The following is an 11,247-nucleotide window of genomic DNA, read 5'->3' as shown; positions in this document are numbered from 1 at the left end:
GCGTGTGCATGAGAATCGGAAGAGCGTGTGCATGAGAATTCCTGGGGGCGGGGCTTGCAGCAAGCCCCGCCCCCCAGGAATCAGGCCCCGCTCTTGCTAAAGCCGGCCCTGGGCGCACAGGGGGCCAAATGCAACCAATAATCTGGCCCCTGATTTTAAGAGTCTGATGACTGACAAATAAATTTTGTTCTCATATGGTACATGCAGCATGAAGACAGACTTAACCTGATCATATTTGTTTAATGAAGCTTATTTTCTCTACAGAATTCAGACTTCAGTTTTGTTATGTGAAAGACTCTTAAGGGGACTTTATGAAATCATTAAAATGTCCATATGTTCTTGTGCTTTTAGGTCCCTAGAGTCTGACTTGATTACAATGGTGACAAATATAACTACGTCTTTTTCCTACCTTACTACGGTGTGTGTGCATACAATGAACTCTGGCTTGGAGTTCCACTGATGGTAGGTGATATAGTAATGGGTCTGCAGCCAGATCCACTGCTGTCCTTTGGTCAGAAACCGGTAACAACAAGACTTTCCCTTGCCAAACTGCATCACTGTTAGTAGAAAATGGACACTGCATATAACAAATTTTAAAATGTGAAAATATCTTTTTAAAAGTTTCATAAGAAATCTCTCTGGGACTTATGGTAAAAGCACATATCATTGTATGTCACCAGGTATCCCTTTCTGAAATTTTAAATATACAACAGTATACTTATAAATAGCACAAATATGATGAATGCTAACTATGTCCATGTATTAATAACTACAACTTTTATATAACTCTTTCTGTGTTTTAAGTGCCAGTCACAAATTAGCCAAATAAGCACCTGGCATTGATTTCTAAGACTATAATAACATGTGAAAGGTCTGAGTTCCATAGCAGAAAAATACAGCATATGAATGCCTTAAAAGGTGGACTAAATCCTGTGCAGACTTACACCCTGTGCAAATCCACTGGCTTCTATGACATAGTTCAAATCAGTGCAAAATTTGGCCTTGTTATCTCAGTGTATAGACTTAAGGCATAGACGAAAATCGTTTGAAACTGAATGGAATTCCCCAGCCAGTCAAGATTTCAGAGATGACATGACTGAGGCCTGGCCTACACTACAGAGTTAGGTCGACGCAAGGCAGCTAGGTCCGTCAACCTAACTCTGTAAGTGTCTACCCTAAAATGTAGCTCCCACTGATGTAACTCGCCCACTACACCAACTTAAGAACTCCACCTCCGTGAGAGGAGTAGCGCTTAGGTTGATATAGCTAGGTCGATGCAATGTCAGTGTAGACTAGAGACTGTGTTCCTTACATCGACTGTTGCTGCCTTTCAGAAGCTGTCCCACAATGCCCCACACTGGCAGTTAAATCAGTGCAGGTGCTCCTGGTGAGGGTGCACACCGCTGACACAACGAGTTTAGTGTGGATACGCAAAAGCGATTTAATTACTGTGGTGACTGTACGTTGATGTAATTTAGGTCAACTTAATTTTGTAGTTTACACTTGTCCTGAATGTTTTAAACCCTCCTGGGCCAAATTCACCCCTGCTTTAGTTTTATTAACATCAAGGGTCTCACACTTCAATGCATTTAGCCTTCTATTTTAATGTCAAAATCCCAAAACTAATTTTGACTGAAGGTGTTCACTCCATAGCGGAGTAATAAGACTGAGACATTACCATCAATGCTATAAGCATTATTTGAATAAGATTGCTTGATTTTTATATTTCTTCACTTGGCAAATGGTGTTTTTTTAAAAAAAAAAAATCCTAATAGAATACATTTAAATAATCCCTGATTTTAAATATATATTGAACAACACCAGGGATAATAAAGTCTGACCTTCTCCAAGACTGTGTGAGTTTACTGGAATAACAGAATGTAGCTCAAATCCTGGTTGCCTCACTCATGCAATGAGTCCACTTGACTGCTTGTCATTGGCACTACTTGTGTGAATAACAAAAGCAGGATCTGGCCTTCTAAGTGCTAAAGAACTGTAGGCCAAAGTCTTATCAGCTACCGCACACTCAATCTGAAACGAGTCCACTAAAGTCAGTTCACAGGTTTATAGCAGTGTACCAGAGGTAAGAACCTGGTCCGCCAAGTTTACACCTATCTTAACTGAAGCTGCATTTTACTGAGAACAGGCATGCCAATGAATTCATATGAGCTTACACTATACAATACTTACAGTGTTCATGGCACCTTGCTAAGAGTTCTAGGTCATCTATGTGGTAATAATCATAGCCAGAAGTACCCAGCACTTCAAAGGGCAAGTATCCTATAATAGGCGGCGCTCTGCATGTGGGCACAGTACAAATTATTTCATCAAAACAATGAAACACACAGCAACTTTTCCTCTATTAAATAGGAAATTCAGAAAGTCAGTCTCACTTACACATGCGTAACTCCCACTGAAATCAATGGGCCAAATCCTGACTTCTCTGCTCTATGGGCAGGGAGCCCAGCTGTAACTCCGCTCCCTGGCTGGGTTCCACACCTGCAGAGTGGCACGGGCATCCTGCGAGAGGAAGTCCCACTGGAGAGCAACCATGGCACTGATCTATAGTAATTCCTTCCCCCTCAAGGCACTGCCTGTGACTTCAGTCCCCATCCAACTGCCTTACATGGCAGTGGTGTCACCAAGGAATGGTGACAGGAGTAACGTGGTGTCACCCTGATGTCCCTGTTGTGGGGAGGCAGAGTCTCCTTGTCCGAGTTAGACTCGGAGAGACAGCAAAGGAGCTGAGCAATATCTCTCCCCACCCAGTGCCAGAGCTAGCTAGCAGCTCTTGAACAAAGTTGCCAGCCAGCTAGAGAGGTCATAGACCCGTAAGACAGAGATCTCCCTTGCAGGAAAAAGGTAACAGGGAACTGAGCCCCTAAGGACTGCCCAATATCCTCTCAAGAACCTGCTTTGAGGAGCACCCCCCCATTCTCAGACCTTTCCCTGTTTCTCCCCTGGGGCAAGTGACTTCATTAGAACCACAACTGTTCTAGGCAACAGCAGCTATTATGGCTCCCACATGGCGAAGAGTACCCAATGAGACCAGAGGAATAGACAGGGAGATAACACGCATAAGCTTATTTTCATTGTGGGCCTCTGCAGGACCTGAACATGGAGCGTCTGAGCAGCCATTTCACACCTCTAACCTTGACAGCCCGACTGCCCCAAGATGGGTCAAACCAGCACAAAGCTGCCCTCCGTGATCCTCAAGAACTGGCCCAATGGGAATTGCACACATGGCTGAATTTGGAAAGTAATATTTTCATGGCACATTTTTCTACAATGCACAGGTTACACACACACACAAAATCCTCCTCCTGCCTTTTTGGATTTATTACCTCTGATTTCTGGATTAACCAAATAGCTGTATACTAGTTGGAAATTGTTGTTCTTAGACTTATAGCCTACTGCCATTTTAATACAGATAAGGACTGGCTAATCAAAATACTCTCAGGAAAAAAAACATTTTTAATACACAATAGTTGTGTAATAAAGATTGATGAAAAAATAAATACAGACAAAATCAGCCAGCTCCAGAATCAGTGAAATCAAACATCAGCTTTTGTAGTAATTTTAGTCATAGCAGTGCTGATAACCAGGCTCTTCAAATTATTTTGATGTGAAGCATAATATTATTTGACAATCTAGCTAATGAAAATAGCAGTAAATAGATACAAACAAAACCAAGTATGTTTTTCTGCTCACAAACCTGTGATCCAGAAATAAAAATTTCCATTCCAGACTATGTCTTGAAGTGAATTCCTCTAAAGGTTCTTCAACTATGCACATTTCCTGCATTGGGAAGAAGATCTGTTTACTAAGATTGTTAACTTTATCTCTCAGCTTCATCTGTTTCTTGTTAAATAGGAATACACAGCAGGTATGAGGAATATAATCAAATAGAAAGTACAGATGTCAACCAGTAATATTGAATAGAAATCTAATGTTAATACAAACTGATACTAACATTATTGCATAGGGTAAGAAAAGAATACTCTACAATACATGCCAAGTTAATAATCATTATTATTTCTTACAGTATATAGGATGTTATGTTTTTAAAGCACTCTACAGATAGCGAGAGCACAACTGCTGCATTGTAAGAGCCCACACTAGAGGACAGTGCACAACCCAGGCAGGAACTCTACCAGTCTACCCTGCAATTAGAGACCCACAGCTGGCCCATGCCAGCTGACTTGGGCTGAGGGGCTTGGGCTAAAGGGCTGTTTAATTGTAGTGCAGACATTCAGGCTCAGGATGTAGCCCAAGCTCTGGGACCCTCCCACCTTGCATCCGAACATCTACACTGCAATTAAACAGTCCCATAGCCTGATCCCCATGAGCCTGAGTCAGTTGGCATGGGCCAGCTGCAAGTGCCTAACTGCAGTGCAGACACACCCTAAGAAGCATTGTGCTTTTAGCAGTCACGTTGCCTCCAGGAGCCCTTAGCTGCTGTTGCACCCTTGAACCTGTGCTCTCTCCTCCTGTAGAAATTCAACACCACTGGCCTATGTGAGAAGGGGCAGCACACCTCTGTGGATCAATCTGAGGTATGCATGTGGCCTCCTATATTACCACTGTATCTGAGCACTATGCAATCCTTTAATACATTCATCCTCACAGCATCCCTGTTATGCCTATTTTTCAGCTAAGGAACTGAAGGAAAAGAGAGAGTATATGACAGGAAGTCTGTGGCAAAACAGGGAACTGAATCTGGGTATCCTAAGTCCCATGCCCACATGCTAACCACTGGAGCATGCTACCTGGAAGCATAGTCCTTGGGTATCCTGAGTGCAAGGACTGAAACTCTGCCCAGCCTTTGTACAGGGGCATAAAGAGGTAGGTTCCTTTCACCTTGTTCTCACGTCCCACTCCTACATGCATTCATACCAGAGCCAGGAACAACCTGGCCCTAATTAAGCCTCCCAACGTCTACAGGAGCAAGTGATGATAATAATTAGTAAACATATTATGGTAGGTAGGACTGGGGCCTCTTTGTGGAAAAAATAAAATCCCTGCCCCAGAGCGATGATGGCAATAATAATATACTAGAGGGTTGCACACTTTGTTGCATCTCTAGGCAGACCTCACTGCACATACTAGGGCCTCCTTGCATTCTTCCATTCAACCCCACAAGTTCTCTGTGTTCACCCTCTCATCTCCTTCCTTGCAATCCACACCCCCATGCCTGGGAGGGGATGTCTCCCATGTCTGTGTGCTCCCATTCTTCTCCTTTGTGCCCACTCCCATTGATCAGATGTGGCACTTAAACGTTATCATGTTACAGACAAACAGAGAGAGAGAGCAGAGTGCTAGACATCGTTTTGCTCAGACAATCAGAAAGATCAGTATTTTAGAGTGGGAAATTGAGACACAGATGTTAAATGACTTGTCCCAGGTCATAGCAAGTAAATTGAGGAGCCAAGATTTGTTTCAGCAGTTCTTGGCCCCCCGAGCCGTTTCCAGGTCACTTACAACACACAGCCACTTATTATCATTGGCAGTTTATGTTAATGCAACATTAACGTTGAGTTTTAACTACACAAAGGAAAGGAAATTCAGAGTACTATTAGTAAGAATACTACTATTGCAGTTTATGAGAAGTATTCTTGCTTTTCCAGAGGAGACTGTACAGTCAGGGCTGTGAATCAGTCAAGAATGCCTTTAAAAATCCCAGTGCAGTATTGGAGTGAGGTTGAACGACCAATGCTGTCAAATGAGATTTGTCTCAATTAGATTTCTTAAACTCAGAAGATAGGACAGCCAATACAGCAGCTTACATTTGCCAACTAAAGAACAGCAGTGGCTGGTGCTAGGCTGAATGTAGTGTCCCGTCCTCAAAAAGTGAATTTCCTAGTGTCATGATGGGAGAAGAGTGGGAAGGGTCATTTTAATGCACCTGTCTAGCCAACTGAGGGCATGGTGTCAGCATCTCTACTCTGCTGCTCCATCCCAGTGTTGGGAAAATACAGCTAAGGAATGCCACACTAGGCATCCTAACCCCCAAGTGGCATCCCCTGATTGCATTTCCCAGTATAAAGAAATAGATATATCACCATTTCCAACACCATTTCCATCAACCCTGCAAACAGACCAATAACCCTACTCATTGTATATAGTGTATACTCACTGGAGTACTGTGTCCAGTTTTGGGCCCCAAACTACAAGAAGGATGTGAAAAATTGGAGAGAGTCCAGTGGAGGGCAACAAAAATGATTAGGGGGCTGGAGCATATGACTTTTGAGGAGAGGCTGAGAGAACTGGGATTGTTTAGTCTGCAGAAGAGAAGAATGAGGAGGGATTTGATAGCTCCTTTCAACTACCTGAAAGGGGGTTCCAAAGAGGATGGATCTAGACTGTTCTCAGTGGTACCAGATGACAGAACAAGGAGTAATGGTCTCAAGTTGCAGTGGGGAATCTTTAGGTTTTAGGAATATTAGGAAATACTATTTTACTAGGAGGGTGGTGAAACACTGGAATGGGTTACCTAGGGAGGTGGTTGAATCTCCATCCTTAGAGGTTTTTAAGGTCAGGTTTGACAAAGCCCCGGCTGGGATGATTTAGTTGGTATTGGTCCTGCTTTGAGCGGGGGTTGGACTAGATGACCTCTTGAGGTCCCTTCCAACCCTGATATTCTATGATTCTATATTGGATTTTGATTCATGATTGTGAAGTCTCTATATTCTGATCAACTCTGTTAGTAAAATTTGGAATTTTGCATGTACAGAGATTGAAAGAATATACAGTACCTCTAAGACTAATGCACTCCATTACATGCACTTACCTTTAAAAACTGAGGTGTTGCCAGTCGAACAGTAGCAACAAAACAGACTTGTTTTCCTAGTGATGTTCTATAAGCCTGTGGAACAGCACCATCAAAGCAGTTACAAGTGGAATTAGGCACTGGGAAGGGAAAAAGCAAGATTAGCAGGTTTGACCTGACTGAATATTTTACAGATTTGAAAAGCACTAATAAGAAATCTTACTCAGAGGAGTGTCTCAAAACCTTTTAAAGCTTATATGCATATATTTGAATCGAAGTCAGTCATGTTAGGCAAAAAGACATGAGAGCTTAACTCAAAGTAAGAAGTGTGTTTATAAAAAGTAAGGACAAACCTTCTGGTGGTATCTACAACAGCTTTCTGGAAAGAAAACCTACACATCCAGTTGCTCCTTTTCACCGTTCACAATAACAATATACATTTTAGCGATCTTACTGCATTACTTGTAGGCAGTAGATGAAGGAAGTGTTGTTAGAGGTTGAAGGGTGTTATTAAGTCACTGGTGGCAAAACATTTAGACCAATATCACTGAGGCTTTCATGGAGTTAGTAGGCATGTTTCTTCAGACACTAAAATGTATAACCCCAATTGTAGCCCCCCATCCACCTTAACCTTCTCTCTCATCCCTGCCCATCCTCCCCAATCCCTCCCTGCATCCATGAGGAACCTTCAGCCCCCCTCACTCCCCAACTCCTCCTCAGTCCACCCACACCCTCTCTCTCAGCCATAGGCCCCCCGACATCCCCTTTGATCCATCCCAGCCAGCCTCCCCAGCCCTGGGCCCTCTCCAGCCGCACCATCTACCCTAACCCCCTTGTCCTTACCAATCCCCCCACTCCCAGCATGGATCAGTGGGGACCCTCAGTCCCCACTTCCTCCTCAATCTCTCCCCAGTCCACCCACACCCTCTCCCTGAGCCCTTGGCCCCCAGCATTCCCTTCAATCCATCCCAACCTGCCCCCCATCACTGGGCCCTCTCCAGCCTCCCTGTCCACCCTAATCCTCTCGCTCATCCTTCCCAATCCTTCCCAGTCCCTTCCTCCCAATAGCACCGAGGTTTGAAAATTATAATTATTTTAAGCAAAAGAAAAGCAGGATCTAGCAGGCTTTAGCATGTAGTTCTAGTCTTCAGAGTAGGGCATCTTTTGAGAGTCCCTGCCCCATTCTCTCTTGGCACAGTAGACTGGGAGAGGGGCTGAAAAGGGTTATAGCCACAATTTTTTATGGTGGCCTGCTAACTGTGTCTTTAATGATTCCACTGGTCTCATGTCATGTTCAGGGTCCATTGGTACCTGCATGCCCCTCAGGCCCTCATTTCTCAGCAATGGCTTGCAAAGTCGTCAAGTTGTCTCTAGCTAGCCTGTGATCCCAATGTATGTTAGTGTCACAGAGGATGAACTCCTGCTCTTCAGAGCACTTGTAGTAAAGAAAATTACACCCCAAGTTATGCTGCTTGGAGATCACAATCCTGCTACCTCTGAAGTCAATACGACAGACTTCAAGTGGGACCTGGAACAGTCCTGGGAGAACCTGCATGGTGAGGAGCTATTCCCTGACTCCTGCACTCTTCAGCTGACCAAGCTCCTTGACACATAGAGTTCAATCTGCATAGCAATTGCAGGTGGGGGAATGCTACCAGGGAGCTTTCTCTCCTCTATCTGTGGCCTGGACTCTATTTTCTCAAGTTTCTCACAATCTGGCTGTAGCAAGGAGGAGTGGCCTCCCTTGGAGATTGACAGGGAGGGATGGCTGCACACACCCCTGATGGGCGGAAGCAGAAAGGCCATGCCCACCCCGCCAGAAGAAGAGGGACGGAACAGGAACAGGAAATACTAAAGGCGGGTCCTGCAGGGAGACAGATGCTTCCAACCTGCTGCTAGAGCAGGAGCCTGCAGAAGATCCTTGCTGTCCCCAGGACTCACCAAGGCTGCCAGACATGCCTCATGTTGAGGAGCTGCTTGAACTGCCACTGGTGGTATATCCTGGGGAGGCAGAGGGTGACCCCAGGACCTAGGTACACCCTGAGGGGATGGTAGAAAGTAGCCCAGGGACAACTTACTCTAGTCTGGCTGTGTTGCTGCCTGAATCCAGGCCACTGTGTTGTGGGTGGATTCCCTGTTGACCCAGTGGTGGAACAATCTGCCACTCTTAGGATCCTGGGCTGGTTCTTGGTGGAGTTGGGTAGACCTGTGTCCCCATAACCTCTTGCCACCTCACCCCTGGGGTGGCAGCCTCCCCACCTTAGGCCAATGTTAGTCTACTGTCTTCCAGAGCTAGGACACTAGACCCTGTATTGCCCTGCCCTGCCTGAGGGCTGAAGCCTTAGACTTTTGGTGCCTGGCCCTGCTGAAGGGCCTGGGCTCCTGGACTATAAACTACTCTCTCCTGCCTGAGGGCCCCTTATGCTGTTTGCATGCGTTGCCCTGCTTGAGGGCTTGAGCCCTGATGACAGATAACTGGTAGGCCCAGGCCAGAGGGCCTGAGCTCTAGAGACAGCTAATTTCTCCCCTTTTACAGATTACCATTCTAAATGTGTGATGGGGAGGAGATCTGGCCTCCCTTGGAGATTGACAGGGAGGGATGGCCACGCCCTCCTACACTGGCTCCTTTCAGTACCACACAACAGAGGCAAATGTGCCCTTTGGTGAAGAAAGGCTGCCTTTCAGCCAATTTGTATATTAGTCTATATGGGTAGTTCACTAGCAGTTTTTATGTTGGGTATCTGCTGTACTGGCTTTTTATAATGGACTTCTCTTCACTGGCTTATGTATTAAGCCAACTTATTACACATGCTTTTTGAACCCAATGCAAGCTATGGTAAAGTCACACTATACCAATACATAGCTGATAACATGAATAACAGTGAGAAACAGAAAAAAAAAGTAGTCTGTAGAGAATTCACATCTGTGATTAATCAGATCAGACCATTGTGGATTCGTTTATGTACTGAGCCAAAAAGTACAAAGGAGAAGAAAAATGCCACATTTAAGGAAGTGGTGCAGATGTCAGCATCTGTATAATTTAAAAAAATCTCTAGACATGAAACATCCTCTACCTGAGCCTTAAGGGCATAATTGACTGTATTATTAACATAAAAATTAAGGGAAATATTCTCCTTCCATAAGTAAGGCGTGTATTTGCTGTTCCTCTTAGGACTTCCTAAGAATTTGTATTCCAATTCTGCTGCTGCATTTGTATGCTTATATGAGGGCTTCTGTGGGACTTATATAAAAGAGGTGGGAGAAAATGGAAAAGGAGTATGAACTGCAGGAAAATAGGAGGAACCTGCATAAGCAGCAATTTGCATTGTTCTACATGGGCTTTATCATGCCACTGAGTATTTTGCAGTACTCTGAATCTCAGAAGGGAGTTCTGTTTAAAAATCAATGGCATGATACACTCATATTAAGGGCACTGTAAAAAGTTACTTCCAGGCATACTTCTCAACACCATGAGCAGTCACATGTGAAGTCAACAGGACAATTCCTGTAGTAACCCTTAATTCTAATAGTTAAATGTATGCAGGATGGATCCTAAGAGGCCGAAAGGGCCTAAGCAAAGTCTACTAAATGCAGGTGTGATAAGTTAAAAAAACTGGTAAGTGAGCCTATTAACTTTGCTCAGTGAGGAAGACACAACAGAAAAGCTTTTGGGCTGAGAAATACTGCTGGTATTTCCACTGGAGCAAAAATTTTAGGTTATTTGGTATGAACAAGCTTAAATCAGAGATACTTCTGTGTTTGTACAAAAAGGAAAAACACAGTCCTAAATTTTGCATTTACAAAATAGAATAGTGCATGATATTCCCAAGAGGAAAATGTAATCCAGAAAGGATAAGAATTGCTATGCAGTAAATTTATCTGTCAAATTTGGGATTTTGCTATTGACAGAGCAGAGCTACTGTTGACAAGAGTTTAAAAAATCAGGAGCAGGAATATTAGGGGCATAGATGTTACAAAAAATTTTAAAAAAAGAATACAAGCCCTAAAATCCATGGATACAAATATTTCTACCTTTGGGGACAAAGATCACTGCATGTGAAATGAATGGAATATATTTATGAAACAAAGGCTCCATTATCTAGTTGAGAATGACACAGCATCCAACTGGTCTACCCACACCTTTTATTTTAATTTAGAATGTTTCAGACCATTTGTTTCTTATACAACTGCAACCCTCTAATATATGCTGTTTACATTTTGAGTGTGTGTGATTTATTCTTTATTGCTTATCTTAACACAGATGATAAACATAACAAACAGCAAAGAGAAGAAAGGAATCTAACCTGGAGTAGAGAGTCAATTATTGGGATTTTACAACAAAATAAGTCCAAACATCTTCATTATTAAGGGTAAAAAGTAATAAAACAAAGACAATCTTTGACTGCAGTTCCATCCTGAGAAAGAAATTGGCCCAAATATTTACCTCTGTCCAAAAAAAAAAAGATGGATTACAGGGG

At 43.5% G+C, this 11,247-nt stretch overlaps 1 protein-coding gene across 2 annotated transcripts in view; it reads right to left on the bottom strand.

Annotated features, from left to right (window-relative positions):
• The window catches only part of NPAS2 (neuronal PAS domain protein 2), a 146,914-nt gene that overhangs the window by 38,420 nt on the left and 97,247 nt on the right, over positions 1 to 11,247 (bottom strand). For both annotated transcript variants that reach the window (XM_034757982.1, XM_034757981.1), the window contains 4 exons: positions 6,791 to 6,909; positions 3,716 to 3,798; positions 2,191 to 2,297; positions 410 to 557 (listed from right to left, as the gene is read on the bottom strand). In XM_034757982.1, coding sequence (XP_034613873.1) covers positions 410 to 557; positions 2,191 to 2,297; positions 3,716 to 3,798; positions 6,791 to 6,909 — 457 coding nt within the window. The remainder of the gene's footprint in view (positions 1 to 409; positions 558 to 2,190; positions 2,298 to 3,715; positions 3,799 to 6,790; positions 6,910 to 11,247) is intronic.

Source organism: Trachemys scripta, chromosome 1 (genome assembly GCF_013100865.1).
Source record: "Trachemys scripta elegans isolate TJP31775 chromosome 1, CAS_Tse_1.0, whole genome shotgun sequence".
In the NCBI taxonomy this organism is placed as follows: Eukaryota; Metazoa; Chordata; order Testudines; family Emydidae; genus Trachemys; species Trachemys scripta.
This window is presented reverse-complemented; position numbering and strand designations above follow the sequence as displayed.